Source organism: Acomys russatus, chromosome X, assembly GCF_903995435.1.
Source record: "Acomys russatus chromosome X, mAcoRus1.1, whole genome shotgun sequence".
Classification (NCBI taxonomy): Eukaryota; Metazoa; Chordata; class Mammalia; order Rodentia; family Muridae; genus Acomys; species Acomys russatus.
In genome coordinates, this window is record NC_067169.1 from 11188730 (window position 1) to 11206810 (window position 18081).

General features: G+C 39.3%; 1 protein-coding gene across 1 annotated transcript in view; it reads left to right on the plus strand.

The window, feature by feature from the left end:
- Efhc2 (EF-hand domain containing 2) overlaps positions 1-18081 on the plus strand; it is a 161970-nt gene that overhangs the window by 54481 nt on the left and 89408 nt on the right. The window contains exons 3-4 of the mRNA XM_051140984.1: positions 3064-3214; positions 16580-16803. Of these exons, the coding sequence (XP_050996941.1) occupies positions 3064-3214; positions 16580-16803 (375 nt within the window). The remainder of the gene's footprint in view (positions 1-3063; positions 3215-16579; positions 16804-18081) is intronic.

The window sequence follows — 18081 nt, forward strand, 5'->3', positions numbered from 1 at the left end:
ACTTGTATCTTTTCAACTCTAAACCAAACTATACTTTTCAAAAAGCTACAGAGCAGGGGGAGGAGAGAATGTGATAGCCCTAGTGCTGGTTTGTTTGCAGACTCCACCAACAATCATAGGAGTCAGAAATTCAAGCCACCTGATGCTTTCCAACTGATAAAGACCAAGTGGCACTGTTCTAAGGTGACTTCAGAGATTTCAGGACAGGGAATGTACACTATGATAAGTATATCATAAAGCGTACAAGTTTAAACTTCAAGGTTCTTGGACCTCAGCCTTCTGTACAAGGTGTACAAGGCGCTGGGCCTGAGAAATTGGGATGGGTGAAGGAGACATATGGTGTGGTGGCCATGCAGTGACAAGGAGACTCAGAGCCAGGTCCTCAAATTATAAAGGGAGAAATGAGAGCATACAAATGGGTCACCAGATGAACAAGAAGGCCCTGTGAATTACGGAGGTTTCTCTAGGGGCAACCCTGGGACTGACTTGGGCAAAGGGCAAGCAGTCCTTGGAGCACTGATTTCAGTGAGGGGAGTAAGACCTAAACCCTGGGAGCTTAGGAAAAGGATCCACCCCATCCTGTGGGGAAGCGGTCAAGGAGAAGGAGGAACAGGCAGAGCTGGATGAAAAGGGGTCAAGGGGAGGGTGTCTAGCTAGAGCAACTACAAATATAACCCATTGGAGCTCTGCAGCTGCCTTTCCTGTCTTGCGTCACCCTTCTGCCAGAGGAAGCCCTAACTGTTCCAGGCTGCCTTCACCAATGCTGTTGCCATCTTACACTGGCCTGTGGCAGCCACCACTGCATTAGCTCATTTCGTCATCGGAGAACATACAGCACATACATACCTTTAGGCATGCACATGGGCGCCGCACGCACACACATGCACGTGTACACACATTTTTTTCTCCTCCCTGGAAAGTGACTTTTGTGGGTAAGAGTCCTTTCCACATAAGCCTGAGGACCACAGTTTGATCCCTGGAATCCACATTAAGGTGGCAAGGCACCTTAGGAAAGCAAACTAATTGCACAGTTGCCCTCTATTCTCCACTTGCGTACCATAGAACCTGCAAGTCTTCCCCACCCCTTGCCCATCACATTCTCACTATAACAATAAAAGAACACACAACGTTACACTATTCCAGGAGTACTTAGCTCATTTCTATCTGAAGCACACACTTCAAAAGCAGCACTGGGGTTATAGACACAAATGTGAATCTCCAGAATCCATGTCAAAAGCTGAGCGTGGCCACATTTGTGCCTGTCACCCCAATACTTTGTGGGGTGGGGAAAGGAGCATTACTGGGCCTTGCTGGCTGCCAGCCTAGCTCCAGGTCCAGTGACAGACACTGTCTCAAGGGAGTATGGCAGAGAATGATAAAGCAGGATATCCCATGTGATGTCATTCTCTGTCCTCCGAGAATCCAGGCATGTGCAGCTGTACACTCCTGCGCACATACAGTGCGCACATAATAAAGTAAAAATCCAATTAAAGTTGAGAGACAAAGAGAATATTTAAATGGAGCATTCCATGAATGTGGCCCAAGTTCAGCTTGAAATCACAGAAATATTGGCTCACCAATTGTCCTCAATTTTTGTGGCCTTCTCTATGAGCAGGTCATCCTGTAGAGAGTGATTTCCAAGGTTAAAGAGAGATAGTTTTTCAAAGTGGTTAAGGAAATATCTGTGTGTGTATATATATATAATGTATTTGTCAGGCCCCAAAGGAAATGTGTGTGTGTGTGTGTGTGTGTGTGTGTGTGTGTGTGTGTGTAGTGTATTTGTCAGGCACCAAAGAAACTCAGGACAAATAGCTGATTGTGGTGCCTAATAGCACACAATGTGCATGCTGGCCTAAGTAAGGCTCTCTCAACTTGGCAAGCACCTGTTAGAAAGTCCTGGCTCTGGCTCTTCCCAGTCTAACCTCTTCAAGTCCTGAGCTTGGCTTCCCTTCCCCCACCTTCTGATTCCTATATAACCCTGCCATTTCAGCCACATGCTCTCTTTGCCCTCTTGTTTCCCTTGACCCCTTCTCCTTTGTCTTCTTGTCCTCACTTGCTCTCCTCCTTTCTTTCTCCTCATGGCCTGCTTCAGTCTACTGACCATATTCAGTGTATTGCTTTCTCTCCATGCTCTGGACTCTCCAAGATGCCTCAGGCTGTTCTCTCTCTCTCTCTCTCTCTCTCTCTCTCTCTCTCTCTCTCTCTCTCTCTCTCTCTCTCTCTCCCTCCCTCCCTCTGTCTCTCTCTCGTATCTACAGTAAAAAACTTTCTCCTGAAAATATACCTTGGAGTGGTTATGTCCTCATTTTTGTTCAATCTTTTACTGTCTCTGATTTTTAACAACCACTTTACAATCCACTCCATTCCAAAACCATATTGTCAAGTTCAGAGCTAGATTATTTAGCTTCCTGGAGAAAGAGTAGGTGATTTTAGAAGGCTTTCAGATCTGCCTTTTTTTGTATGTTAAGGCAAGCAATCAGTAAGACTAAGAGTCAGGATAATTTTATCGCATAACCAAGGTAGCTTTATGCTGTTTTTGTTTTGTTTTGCTTTGTTTCTCAAGACAGGGCTTCTCTGTGTAGCCTTGGCTGTCCTGGACTCACTCTGTAGACCAGGCTGGCCTCGAACTCTCAGAGATCCACTTGCCTCTGCCTCCCAAGTGCTGGGATTAAAGTTGCGTGCTACCACACCCGGCTTGCTTTATGCTATTTTTAATGGGAAAAATAAACAAAGTTTTGTTCATAATGAATTAAAAAGTATTTCTTGCTTCTGGCATACATTTTGAATCCTATTTTGAGGTCTCAAAGATAGGCAAAAGTTCACTTTATTGTAGAGATGAAAGATGGGCTTATTATTTTAATATAGCTTTTTTATTGCTGTTGTAATCAGAGGGTGGTTATGTTAACATACTATTACCTAGATTGTATATCTGTTCTCTTTAGTAATATATAAAATGTCATAGGAAAAATCAACTTTTTTCTTTAACAAAGATTGTGTAGGGGATAGATTTATCCATTTTAAGTTGCTCATTTTTTTCACAGTTTCTAATTATGATCCCAACAGGTATTATCTTTTGATGCCTATATGGAAGATGAAGTGCCTGATAAAAGGCAAGAAAACTATAGAATAAGATACTATAAAATCTATTTCTACCTTGAAGATGACACCATTCAAGTAAATGAACCAGAAGTGATAAATAGCGGACTACTTCAAGGTATCTATTTAAAACAGCAATGTGGTTCTTTTGTGTCTAACTCCTGCCTTTATATATTGTCTGTCTTTAGCATTTTGAACGGCCTCATGCTTATACTTAGACATCTCAGTTATGGGCAGTAATGAATGTAAACATGGCATTTGCCTGTAGTTTGGGATAGTGACTTACCATATTTTTGCCACTCAACATGGGCCATTTCTCTCCTCCCTCTGCAGTATGCTATATTACTATATCTAGCATAGCAAACTCTCCTTAGTCTGTAACCATGTTTTCAAAGATTTTGGTTTCTTTGGCATCACTGCATCAACTTACAACATCATCTAAGATGCTATTGCTTCTTCTTTCTTGGCCTGCCATGTGTGTCATCCTGGATCCCTTCATCTACTGCTAACACTATGGCAATTATCATGACCTTGACGTTTAACTGTGGAAGTTAGTTATAGTATTTCTGTGACCAGTTTCTAATAAAACCATCTTAAAGGTGATGATATCTGATTGCTTATTGTTCCAGGTCAGCATTGGCGTGGGGGGTGGGGTGGGGTACGGGGCAGCAGGGAGCATAGTGAGGCAGCTGACATTATGATGATCAGCAGGCTGACTAGAATAGTAGCAGGGGTTAGGGCAAAGTACAACTACCAATGATATGCTAAAGACTTACTTCCTCCAATTAGACCCTACTGGGTACAGTTCTACATCCTCCAAAGTGATCCCTTCAGGTTTTGAATCCATTAAAGAAAGAATTCATTCAGTTATCCTATTTATTAGGTCATCACCTTTCTTATCTAATCATTCTGGAAATGCCTTCACAGGTAAAACCATAATATGTGTTCCTAGTTTCCTGATGTTTCCGAGTCCAATGAAATCAACAAGATTAACCACCATAGCAGCTCAACAGAGCCCCATTCCTTCACTGTGTGTGTTTGTGGTCTTTACCTGTGTTCCACTTCTGCTGTAGATGAGAGTTAACTTTGTGGCCACAGAGAAGCTTATACTAGAGATCAAAGAAGGTGACATAATTTTTTTGTGTGTAGTTCCTCCTCTGGAATGAGACTGAATTCTGGATGTTGTCAAGGGATAGCAATCATTATTGTGACAGGACTGACAATTTGTCATGTGAAAGCAGAGCAGTACAAAAGACGTTTGTAATAGAAGACTCAAGTGTCTTTGATAGCAAAGTCTATGACTTATTTCCATTCTGTTTTTACTAAAAGCACATGAGGAAATCGCTTCCCAGGGTCTCTAATTCTTTGAGGAATCATGATTTTTTACTGCAACATTGTATGTCTCTCTCTGACTATAATATCTACCACTTTTCCATTCCCTATGTCCTCATACTTACCCTACCATCCTCTTTTTGATTCTCAGCAAAACATATGTCTATGTCTTTTTGTTCTCTTTGCTGTTATTCAAACTTATGCTAGTTTCATTGTTTGATTATAGGAATGTGACATCTGCCTGTCATGGACTTATTGTCTACAATTTCCATTCCACTTATTATCTATTCTTTTTTTTTAATTTTTAGATTTATTTCTTTATTATTATGTATACAGTCTCCTGCCTGCATGTACACCTGCAGGCCAGAAGAGGGCATCAGATCACATTATAGATGGTTGTGAGCCACAATATATAGTTGCCAGGAATTGAACTCAGGACCTCTGGAAGTACAGTCAGTGCTCTTAACTTCTGAACCATCTCTCCAGGCCCTCATTATCTGTTCTTTATGTGGCAGCTTAGATAGATAATACCTTGCAATAGTGTTTTTTTCTAGGATACACGTAGACAGACTCTCTCATAGACCACCAAAGAGGAGGCTCATGGGCCAAATTAAAATGAGTGAATCACAAAATACATGAAAAGACTTTAAAATGCTTAGTGAGAGCTAGGAATGTAGCTTTGTTAGAAAGCCCTTGTCCACACAACAAAAGTGCAGGCTTCCATCTCTCACACTACAAAATCAAACCAACTAATTAAACAGATAGACATTGAAAAAAATGCAGTGAGTAGCAGGGGGAAAGAGGCACTTTGGACCAAGTTTAAATGGGGAAAAAGTACACTCTCCCTGAGTCCTGGGCTAGACATTAGCTCCCCCCACTTTGTAAACCTTGACAGCAAGTAGTATGGTTTAGAGACCAATATTGAGGGTTAAACAAGGAAAATCACAGGCAGGAGGAATTTTGGGACAAAGGTCCATACTTCCTCAGATGGATCAATATGGGTATGAGTGTGCGTGGCCACAGCTGTAGCTCTCCCATAGTCCTACTGAATAGTAATAGGTTTTGTTTGTGTTTCTTGGGCAGAGTGCACTTGGGACCAGAATGGATGTCACCAATGAATGAGTGGCCGAATTAAGGTCTCATGAATATTAAGTGATCATGAATATTTAATGACTTATATATTTAGTGTACATGAATATTTAGAGCTCAGGTGCCTCATATATATTTAATATTTACTGAAAGTTGTGTTTTAGTCCTCCTTCCTTTCTATATTTAATACATGTATTTCATACTTACAATACTTTTTTATTGATGTGTCTTAATGATTTCTGTCCATGTTGAATAAAATTTGTGCTTACTGACTACTTATTTAGGGCTAACATCCCCATAATGATTTATCATGATGAATTTAAAGAGGAAATTGGGGTGAATTTAGGGGCTTCTGAAAAAAAAACCAAGGACTTTTTTCTGATAGTGTAGCTTTATTGTGTCTGGTATACGGGATAATGAATATGGAGCCAGTTAACACTGCCAAGAAGTATTTATTGAACACCTATCTTTATAAAGTCCAAGAATGGAGGATTGGACAAGATGAAGTTTGTCGCTGTGGTGCATTGGGAATCATGGCACCTTCAAAGGAATTTTGAGACATCTGTATGATGATACTCACTAGGCAGTTAGAATCTTGTAGGGGAAACTAAAATTAAGACTAGAAACCTAGAGTAGGAATCAGGCACCCAGATTATAACCAGATCAGCCTGTTTCCTTTCTTTGAGGGTAAGCAGCTCCATTACTCTACATCTCAGCTCTTACTTTATCTGTATTTGGCCAGTATCAATAATTGTGTGCTAAATGCTTTAATAAATATGAAGATTAGTTGACTCTGTTGGTCTTCTTATGGAGTTCTTGTCTCCCGTGGGTCCTTCTATTCTTCCTCCAACTTTCCCAGAAAGGTCGCTATGCTTCACCCAATGTTTGACTGTGAGTTTCAGCATCTGTTTCGCTCCACTGCTGTGTGGAGCCTCTCAGAGGACAGCTATGCTAGGGTCCTGTCTGCAATAAAGCAGTGTCCTTAATAGTGTCAGGGATTGGCTCTGTCCCAAGGGCTGAATCTCAGGTTGGACCAGGCATTGGTTGTTGCGGAGACTGAAGCACCAACCAAGGGCCTAGGCCTCCTATACAGATAAAGCCCATGGACGGCTCAGTTTTAATGTGGGTCCCCTAGAAACTGGAGCAGAAGCTGTCTCTGACATGGACTCTGTTGCCTGCTTTTTGATTATTTGCCCCTGGTGGGGCTGCCTCACCAGGCCACAGGGGAAGAGGATGCACTCAGTGCTGATTCAACTGGGGTGCTGGGGTGGCCTGGTGGTGGGGGCTCCTCTTTTCTGAGGAGTAGGGGAGGGGGGAAAGGAGACTAGGGAGGGAAGGTGGGATTAGAGGAGAGGAGGGAGGGGGCTATGATCAGGATGTAAAAGCAAATAAATAAATAAAGTTTAAAAAGAATTATGAAGATACCATAACATTAAAAAAAAAAAAAAGGTTTTCACAGACATTAAGGCTAAAAATGTGACTTTTTTTGTGAAAAGACAAGAAGTTTTAGACTTTTAGGGATTTTTTTTTTTTTAAACGTAAGGAAGTTTCTAAAAATTACCAAAGCCAGGTATGGTGGCATATACCTTTAATCCAAGTTGTCTGGAGACAGAGACGTGAGGATCTCTGTGAGTTCAAGGCTAGTCTGGACTACATAGTCAGCTTCAGGACAACCAGGACTCTGTAGAGACCTTGTCTCAAATAAACAAATATCCTGGCTGGTTTTTCGTGTCAGCTTGACACAAGCTAGTATCATTAGAGAGAAAGCAAGCCAGTAAGCAGCATCCCTCCATGGCCTCTACACCAGCTCCTCTGTCCAGGATTCCACCCTGCTTAAATTCCTGCCCTGATTTCCTTCAGCCATGTGGAATAACCCTTTCCTCCTGAGCTTGTTCTTTAGTCATGATGTTTCATTACAGCAATAGAAACCCTAATTAAGACAACAAACAAACAAAAATCAACAAGTATGTATTAGAAATGTTTAAAGTATTGAACATAAAGAAAAATTACTTTTAATTTTTGTGACCATATGCTTTAGTATATTAGGTTAGGTAGGTATGTGGACAGTATTGCTTTAACAAAAAATAAATTCTAAAGATTGATTTTTTATTTTATGTATGTATTTGCCTACATGTATAAATGTGCACTATATGCATGTTTGATATCTATGTAGGCCTAAAGAAGGTATTGGATCCCATGGAACTGGGGTTACAAATTTAAGCTGCCATGTGGGCACTGGGAGGTGAATTTGCATCTTCTGTAACAGCATGCAGTGTTTTTTCCCCCATATAGTGCTCTTATAACCACTGAGCTGTCTTTCCAGCTTCTAAAATATTCTTTCTTCTAGGCTTTTCCTTATATGGTTTGCTCTGATATTCACTAACCAAACTTTGCTTACTTTTGGATTACCTTTGCTACTGTGACACCCAGCTTGCCCAAGTGGGGGACTAGATGTCATAAGCCAACCCAAACCTGCTTTATGTCCTTGGATTGTTTATACTTTTATTATTACTTGTACATGTGTGCAGGCGTGTTTGGTCTTGGATGGAGGCCACAGATCCACTTCAACTTTAGGTATCTTATTTCAGTGCTCTCCTCACTTTTTAAAAGTTATCTTGTTGGAAATAGAGTCTAATTATGTAGCCATGGGTGGCCTGGAAGTTGGTATGTAGACCAGGCTGCTCTTGAACTCATGGAAATCTCGTGCCTCTGCCTCCTGAGTCTTGAGATTACAGATGGAAGACACCATTCCTGACCACCTTCCTTTTTGCTACAGCTCACTGAATAGGGAGCGCACTGATCCAGCTGGCCAGCAAGCCCCAAGGATCCTTCTGTCTTCACGTCTACAGCTCTGTGATCTAGACATGTGCTAGCATGCCCAGTTTTCTTTTGTTTTGCTTTTAATGTGGTTGTTAGGGATTAGAATTTGGGTTCTCATGCCTGCACAACAAAACCTTTGCCTACTGGGCCATTTCTCTACCCCATCCTTATTGGTTTTAGATGAAAACTTACATTCTTGAAGCTTAGTGGTTTTTCTCTAGTATGTTTTTTAGAGAATTTTTAAAAGATTTATTTATTATTTATACAGTATTCTGCCCACATGTGTGCCTGCTTGCCACAGGAAGGCACTGGATCTCATTACAGATGGTTGTGAGCCACCATGCGGGTGCTGGGAATTGAACTCAGGACCTTTGGAAGAGCAGACAGTGCTTTTAACCTCTGAGCCATCTCTCCAGCACATAGAGAGATTTTTATTATATTTCTTTTTTACATATACATTTATATTATTACACATAAATAAAAGAAAATACATACATCTAGTATGTTTTATTTCATGAAACTATCCAAGAACTGTTGAATACAACCTCTACAAGAATTTTAGAAAGGCACAATTTTATTAATTTCCTAATTTTAAAGCTCACAAAAGCAGATTCTTAGGGCAAGTCATAGTGATTCACTTTAAAATTAGTTTTATGTGAGAAGGAAGAAATGTTATTCACAAAGACTTGGGGGAAAGTACCCTAAGGAAATAAACTATTTTAATGTCTCTGAAAAAAGTCCAAATTTCTGGCTGGCTTACTGTGGTTAGGACATTTTGTTGGTAAAGATGCAGCGCAGAGGTTGTGGACAGAGCACACTGTAATCACACCGTGTAATGACAATAGGTTTGTCAATGGAGTGGGAAAACCTGGAGAGCTGTAGCAAATCTTGTTGAAAGCAAGCATGAATGACCACTGTGCTATCAGATTTTGTTTACAGAGAGACCTATGTCTCTTGAAATATTTAATATGATTGTCATTAAGGAAGGTCTGCTTAGGCAGTGAATAATTTGAAAACTCATTTAAATTTCTTCTTCAGGTTTTCTTAAGTAATCTAGGAAAAGAAAGTGGATTTAATGAGCCAATGGTTTAGACCTTGGTAGGATGGATCAGGTACTCTTTGTGTCCAAGTTGCCTGCTCCTCCCTCTCATGCATCTGTGGGTCCTGGGGAAGAGGCTTGGAGTCACATTGAGGTGTTGTGCACTGATTGTGTTACTGTTGCTCTACATAGTTTTGATATTTTGCTAGGTTACTGAGAGGCCAGATATACTTATTTCATATGGACCTTACAGTTCAATAATTAGTACAACTAGATATAATTCCTCAGTACACAACATTTTAGTTGTTTGTATTTTTTTCTTTTATAGAATGAATGGAGGTTGGGGTATGTTAGAAATAAAAACAGGCATCCATTAGGATGATACAAAAATAGATATTCAGTGCACGTGAGCTCAGAACAGTGTATTTTATTTTATTGTTTTATTTATTTAGATTACATCTCGATTGTTATCCCATTGTTTGTATCCTCCCATTCCTCCCTCCCTCTCACTTTCACCTTATTTCCCTCCCCTAGGTCTGTGACAGAAGGGGACTTCCTCCCCCACCATATGGTCACAGCCTATCAAGTCTCATCTTGGTAGCCTGCTTATCCTTCCTCTGAGTGCTACCAGTCCTCCGCACCAAGGGGAAGTGGTCAAATAAGGGTCACCAGAGTTCATGTCAGAGTCAGTCCCTTCCTGAATTTCTTGTCAAGGCATACCTTTCTTTAGGAGATAATATAGATGTGTATATATGTGTGTGTCTGTATATATATATGTGTGTGTGTGTGTGTGTGTGTGTGTGTGTATGTGTGTATATGTGTATGTATATATATATATGAGATTTGCTGCCTTTGTGCTGGAATGTAGTTAAAACAATTTTACCAGGAATATCAGGTAAACCTAGAAGCTTAACAGCCCTACTAGTCTAACAGAATAATTGTCAGTCCAGTGCTATCATGTCCAAACTAGTATGTGTTACAGGAAAAGATAATGATTAGAAACATGGCCTAATTTCTGGCATGGTCCAGACCAATCAATCTTAGATAGGGAGTCATAAGTTTTGATACTGCTAACCTGGAGTCAAGAGCTGCCTTTTTATTTACTAATCATTATCTTATTTTCTTTTATCATAAATCACCAAGTATTACATGTTTTTACAGGAAAATTGCCATTAGCAGTTTTAAGAATATATTTGCCCAAGGATAATTATGATGGAGATTGTTGTTGTTGCTGTTTCTTGAAAATATTGCAGATAATAAACTGCTGTAAGATTTTCAAAGGGCTATCACACAAATAAGAAATATTATTGTGTATTTTCAGCAAAGAATTAAGACAAACTATTTCAATTTCATGAAAAGAATTACCCAAGATTTTTTTTGTTAATCCATGAAAGTAACTTATTTATCGGATATATATCACAACTTGAATAGATGTTGTTTTTATGTTTTCAATAAGGAGAAATTCTTAAGAAATTAAAGCACTGTAGACCGTAAACCTCAACTGATCAACCTAATAAAATGAATAAAAAATATGGAGGTTTAAAAAAAAATAAAAAGAGCTGGCTTTTACATGGCTAATACAAACTTGGTTAAGAATAATGATCTATATAGAGGGGGGCAGCAGTAGGGTTGCCAGATAAATATGAACTGAGCAGTTAAGTTTGAGTTGCATATAAAGAATAAAGTTTTTAGTATAATCATATCCTAAACACTGTATGTGATATACTTATGGTAAAATATTATTCATTATTTTTCTGTAATTTAGATTTCATTGGGTATTCTGTATTTCATTTTTGCTAAATATGATACCCTAGAAGGGTAAACAGTGGGACAGAAATTATAAATAAATGGAACAACATAGAATTTAAAAGTAAAAAGGGCTGAGGAGATGGCATAGGCAGTAAAAATGCTTACCCCACAAGCACAAAGATCTGAGTAAGGAGTCCTCATCACTTATGTAATAAGCCAGGCATGGTAGTGCACATTTGTAACCCCAGCATGGGGAAGGTAGAGACAAGATCACTGGACCTTGTTCCTAGCTATTCTTTTTTTTTTTTTTTTAATGAGACAGGGTCTTTCTGTGTAGCCTTGGCTGTCCTGTATCTCTCTTTGTAGACCTCAAACTCACAGAGACCCACCTGCCTCTGCCTCCCCAAGTGCTGGGATTACAGGCGTGTATCACTGTGCCTGGCTAGCCATTCTTACCAATTTAGTGAGTCCGAGGTTCAGTGAGTGATACTCTCTTTTTAAAAAGGTGGAAAACAATAGAAAAGGATACTTAATGTTGACCTCTGCCCTACACACACACACACACACACACACACACACACACACACACACATCACAGACACACAAAAACACACACTAGCATGCACACAAAGGTATGTCTGCAGGCATACAGCATACAGACAAATAGAAAAATTTAAAAAGAAATTTAAGAGCAGAAGTGAGTAAAGATGTGTTTCTCCTATTTAAGAAGATATTGTAGAAGCAATGAGAAATGAAGGAAGGGAGAAAGAGGAAAGGAAAGTAGTATATAATGCTTATTGCACAATGCAGGTATCATCAGTGCTACAGGATGCTTGAGGGATCAGAAGTGGGAAAGCCAGGAGCCACTTAGGAACTTAGACTCTGAGTGGTGCCTCAAAAGCCTTGCCAGTTAAAGGTGGAAGAGAAAGAAAGCACAGCCTAGCTAGGTGTGGTGGTGTATGCCTTTTATCCCAGCACTTGGCAGAGGCAGGCAGATAACTGTGAGTTCGAGGCCAGCCTGGTCTACAAAGAGAGTCCAGGACAGCCAAGGCTACACAGAGAAACCCTATCTCAGAAGAAAGAAAAAGGAAAGAAAGAAAGAGAAAGAAAAAAAGAAAGAAAGAAAGAAAGAAAGAAAGAAAGAAAGAAAAGCACAGCCTAAAGGGATAACTTGGAAGAAAGTAGTGGGATCACAAGTTGGGAGGTATTTGGGAGTAGATCATAGAATGTGTTATGAAAACCAGGCACGAAGGTAATGATGCAAGAGGATGTTTCAGAATTTACCAGGCTATATTTTTGTACTGATGTAGTGGTTAATGGGGACTTGCATATGGCTATTATTTCTCATTCTGTTCAAAGATCTGGGTTGTTTAACACTCAATTCATTTGTTGCTAGGTATGTGTCATATTACGAGTATATAAAAAAGTTATTCTTATAAAACTTATACGGCAAAGGTGACTTTTTTAGAAAAATAACAGTAAAACTGGAATAGTCACTTTAGTAGATGAACCAAGTGAGCACAAGAGAAGGGAACAATGCTCTGCCATATCTGATCACTAGATATAAATTTAGTAGGCACAACAATAAGGGCAATTCCATTTTATATTCATTCACTTAAATATTATCTTGTTCACCCTAGATATGCAGTGTCACTGAAATAAAGTAAATATATGTACAACAGTGATAGAAATAAATGTTGGACTTTTAATTCTGAAAGGTGAATTCTACAAAGCTGAATTTAGTGTTATGAACAAAATCTAAGGCAAGTCTGAATGACATGGAAGCCTGTGACGCATAAATGGATATATGGCCACTTTGATCTCCACCGCAGGGAACTGTTAGAAAGTTAAAGCTTGAGTGTAGTCAGGTAACAGGGCTTAAAGGAAGAGAGATGAGGATAAACTGGAAGGCATGTGCTTGATGCTTGGATGTGTGTTCCAGCAAGCTGTTTGAGACAGCTGAGAAGATAAACACTGAAAAAGTTAAAGGACTAACATGGTGCTTTTATCTTGTGTGTGTGTGTGTGTGTAACATTTTTATTTGTTTACCTTAATGACTTCAACTGCTTTTCAGTGTGTGCCAAAGATATGGCATCCTGCCCATTTCTTTGGTATTCTACAACAAACTCCTACTGGGAGAGTTCTTGCCATTTATCATGGAAAACTATAAACACACAAATCCCAATAAATGGATGTTCTAATCCCCTAGAGAACAGAGGTTGCAGGAATATATGACTAAAAGCTCTCATGTGCACCCATACATTTCAAATGGTCCACACAAGGTTTTGGATTCATGCTGTATTGTGATGCTGGGTTTTCTTGTTATTAAAATTTTCTTGTTTGTTAATAGACCCACTTTGTTTTTCCAGCTCATAGGTAGTCAAAACTGTTTTCTAGTACTATTTTCCTGGTATTTTTCAAAAGCATCTAATGGGGGCTGAGATCAGGGGGCTGTGAGGAGGTCTGAAATGTAGGCTCTGGTGGGTGGAAATGCTACAATGCAGGGATTGGTGCAGTAGGCAGGTAGCTGGTTATGGAAATAGTCCTTAAATGGGGCACAGGCTATTTGGAAAGTTCAGCTCTACGATCAATTTCTGTTCTTTTTCTTGTAGCTGGCATCTCTCTAGCCCATTTTTATTCACTTTTGCCCATGGATCCTCCTCCTTTTAAGTACAGTGAGATGTAACTCAGTGGAAAATAATGGTGTTTTGTTAGTGTGAAATCTGAAGTTCAAAGTGCTGTTCTCTCATTCTTATATATAACATTGATCTAGACACTTAAGCATTCTTAGTTTTAGTTTCTCATCTATGTAACGAACACTGATAATTCATGTACTGTCTATCTCCAGTATTATTGATGATTAGATAAATCAATGAAAGTCTAGTCTAGGGCTATGATGGTGATTGTGGTTATTGTTATTGTTGTGCTTATTATCATTATTTAAATACACTGTGGTCTACTCCTACAGATCTTGAAAGTGATAATATTTCTATTCAAATTCTTAGTTAACACAAACAATAGCTTATTTGAATTCTTAAGCTGAAGTACAAATTGTAAGTATATCTGTCACTTACTTTTTTATTGCTGAGACAAAACACCATTGCCAAGGCAGCTTACAGAAGAAAGGCTTATTGGAGCTTGTGGTTTCAGAGGTTGGAGTTCATGATGGTGGAGTGAGGGCATGGTAGCAGAAAAGAAGCTGAGGGCTCATTTCTTGAGCAGCAAGCACAAAGCAGAATTAAGTCAAAGCCTGCCCTCAGTGACATACTTCCTCTGACAGAGCCTTTCTTCCTATCCATTTAAGACCAAGTATTCAAAGGCCCAAAACTATGGGGGGGCATTTAAATTCAAATCATTACAGTATGGATGTAGTTTTTGCACATATATATGCAGTGTGTGTGTGCATGTGTGTGTGTGTGCGTGTGCATGCACACATGCAGTGTGCATATGGAGACTCAAAGTCCATGCCAAATGTCTTCCTTGATCTCTCTCTACTTTATTTATTGAGGCAAGCACTCTCACTGAACCTGAAGCTCACAGATTCTGTCTACTCTAGCTAGACAGCTTGCCCTGGGTATCCCCTGTGTCTGTTTTCTGAGTAGTGGGATTATAGGCAGCTGTCACTCCTGCCGGACATTTATGTGGGTTCTGCAGATCCAGGCAAGTGCTTTATCCACTGAGCCATTTCTCTAATTCCATGGATGAAAGTTTTGAAGAAGTTCCAGATTGTTGAGTATTTAATAACCTGCCACAATGCAAGTTCTTTTAAGGAAACATATAATAGTTCCTGGAAATATCTGAAATGCCCATCCTTTTATAGATTTTAAGTATGCAATTTGTTCTAAATGTCTAATCTTGAATGATTAAATAATTTGCATATTGTTTTCAATGGCATGAATTAAAGGCTAATTGAAATATAATTCTTTGCAGTAAAATTATATCATCTTTTATGTAGTACATTTAAAAATAGTCTATGCCAGTTCTAATTTTATAGTTTTATTATTTTAATTTAATGTACCAAGTAATTAAAATTGCTGTGAAGAAAAGAAGATGAAAATGATTTTCCTTAACTTCTCCTCAACAAACTGAAAAGATAAGTAGAGTAATGGAACAGTGCCCAACACAGTTCCTGGCACATAAAGATTATTCATTAACTGTTCTTATAATAAACAAGAATGAATAAGTTTCAAGTATTTCCAGACTTTGAGAAAAAGGTAGTATTCTTAATACAATATACAATACAAAGAAGGTAAGTTGGCATCTTTATATTTAAATGTTTCTATAGTGAGGTCATACAAGCCATGTGTTACTGGATTATTAGCAACTTGGGGTACTTTGGTTCTTTTTCCCTTTGCTCTGAGGGTCAGTTCTCAGGCTTAAGTCAGTTATATGTGCCGAGAGGCAACTCTGCTTGAATAGTTTCTATTTCAGTATATCTTGATATACTGACTGCTCTTAGCTCGGAGCTCACTCTTTAAGGCTCTGTATATACACAGACAGCTCTGGAAAGAGGAAAATGACTTTGCTTTCTAGTGCAGGTGGGCTTATAGCCTTGGAAGATAGAGGCACTCCTTCCCTGCAGCACAAAGACATGTTTATTGTTTAGTCTAGTGAGACTGCTAAGTGCTCACAGAAGGCTTAGGTCCCCTAAAGTCAGGGTTCCTCTCTTGTGCCACTTGTGTTTCGTTTTGCCTCTTGGGAATTGGGGCGCAGGCAACTGGCTCAAAAAGGGATGATCCTTTTTGCTACTGTTCACCTCTATTGAATAGTGAACTATCCCTTTGTCTCTACCAAGAGAATGAACACCATAGGGTTGAATATGGAAGATATGATGAGAGTATGGCTGAAACTATTAAGTCTCTAGAACCCTCATTTGATGGGGGTGGTTGGGTGGAGATAGGCAGAGGTAATGGAGGAAGAAGGAAGAATTCGTTTCTAGATGAAAAACTATGACATTTCCAAGCAGCCTAAAGTCGCTCATGCTTATTGAAGCTGTAAATCATAGTACTGGCACATATAAACTAAAGCTTCTTAGCTTATTTATTTGTTTGTTGGCTTTTTGAGCCAAGCATATGCCTTTTTATAAGCACTTTACTTTTGGGCCTTAATGCCTTGTTTAGTTGAATGCATTGTGTTCTATTTCATAACTGAAAGCAAGCATTTTTGCTCCACTGTGCTAACACGACTCCTCTTTTATATCCATTCCTTTCCTCTATGGTTTATAAAAATACTTCCCTAACAACAGTAAGGAGATTCAAATATCATATCAGGCTGATCAGAGAACTCTGGACCTAAGAATCATGGTTTGCTTTAACTCGAGTTTGAACGTATAATGTTGCCTCCTTGCCTACTACCCTGCCTCAGGGAAGCATGCAGAGAGGGTTGCTGCTGAGTTACACTGTAACTTCTTGCTAACTGCATGTTTACACAACTCTATTTTATTTATTCCCCCAGGGACTTATATCAGGCGCCATCGGATTTCTCTCCCACCTCCCAATGACGATCAGTTTTATACTATATATCACTTCAATATCAACGCAGATGTTGTCTTCTATGGACGTACGTTCAAGATTTATGATTGTGATCCATTCACCAAAAACTTTTTGAGGAAAATTGGAATCATAGTGCATCCTCCCAAACAGCGTCCAGTAGATCCCTACATGAAGATGCGGAGAGAGGTAAGAGCTGATATATCTGTGACTTCCTGCCTTCAGAAAATTGGTGAAGAGTGCTGACACTCTTGCTGTAGACAGAAGAGCTTTTGAAGCCATGCTTGTAAGAGCTGTCTTCTTCTTTGGATAGATGGGAAGACAGAATGGTGGCCACAGAACAGGAATGATCCCCTCGTTCCCCTCCTCGCTGCCTCGCTCCCTTCACCCTTACCATTCAGCCCATTTTTGGGAGCCTCCCTTCCATCTGTATTTAGTGAACTGCTTAGGTGAGGTAATGTCTAGGAGCTCATAATTAGTATTATGATCACTGGTCGTATGTGAGTTGAGCCCACATTTCTTCTGTTTGTATGTTTTTGGTTTTTATTGCCTATCTCTGGCTGGGAAAACTCTACAACTGTACAACTGATTAAATAAAATAAACCAAACCTTGAACATGTCCTTTTCTTCCTTTTTGGAATTTTGTGAGATTGGACGCTGGAATATTCTAGAAGAGTGAAGTAGTCATGATTTTCATTTTCTCCAGTTAATAGACATGATTGCATTTAAAATCTGATCCCATTATAAGGACCAAAGACTCAGTGTCAGTCTTCTGCGGTTCTTGAAACTGATCACTGATCCTAGTTTTCTCTTTTCCAGAAGGCTTGACTACCCAAAATAAGATGTATCATTGATTAGGTCACATACCTAGCCAGGCTCTTTATTGGGACTAGGATAGAAATCTCTGGGTTTTTACCTTGATTTTCATTATTGCCAATTGTTTCCCCCTTTTATGTTTTTTTTTAATTTATTCATTTACAGATTCTTGAGACAGGCTCTCACTAAAATAGTAGAGGCTAGTATTGAATTCATTGTGTAACTCAGGCTGGCCTTGAACTAAGTGTCCTCCTGATTCTTAAATGTTGGGGTAGAGATGTGTGCTACCACCCCTCACTATTTGTTGCTGTTGTTGACATATGACTACACATAGCCAAGTATACAGGCATTACATGTTCTTTGGAATGAATCTTACCCTGCATCTAAGTTTCATTCCCCTTCCTCCCAGAATATCCCCTTATGGATTTTTCTAATCAACCCTTCTCTCCACTCAAGGATAAGTAGTATTCTCATTGCTGTCTTCATAAGTTAGTTTCATCTGATTTTTATTGTTTTCAAACCTTATAATTCATTCCTTTCAGAATGATAGCAGAATCTAAGATGAAATTTCCTTTGATTCTGTTTTTATCTCTCATTAAAAGCTATGTGTGGGATCATCCTGTACCTGCCTTTTAGCCGCAGCAAAATTAT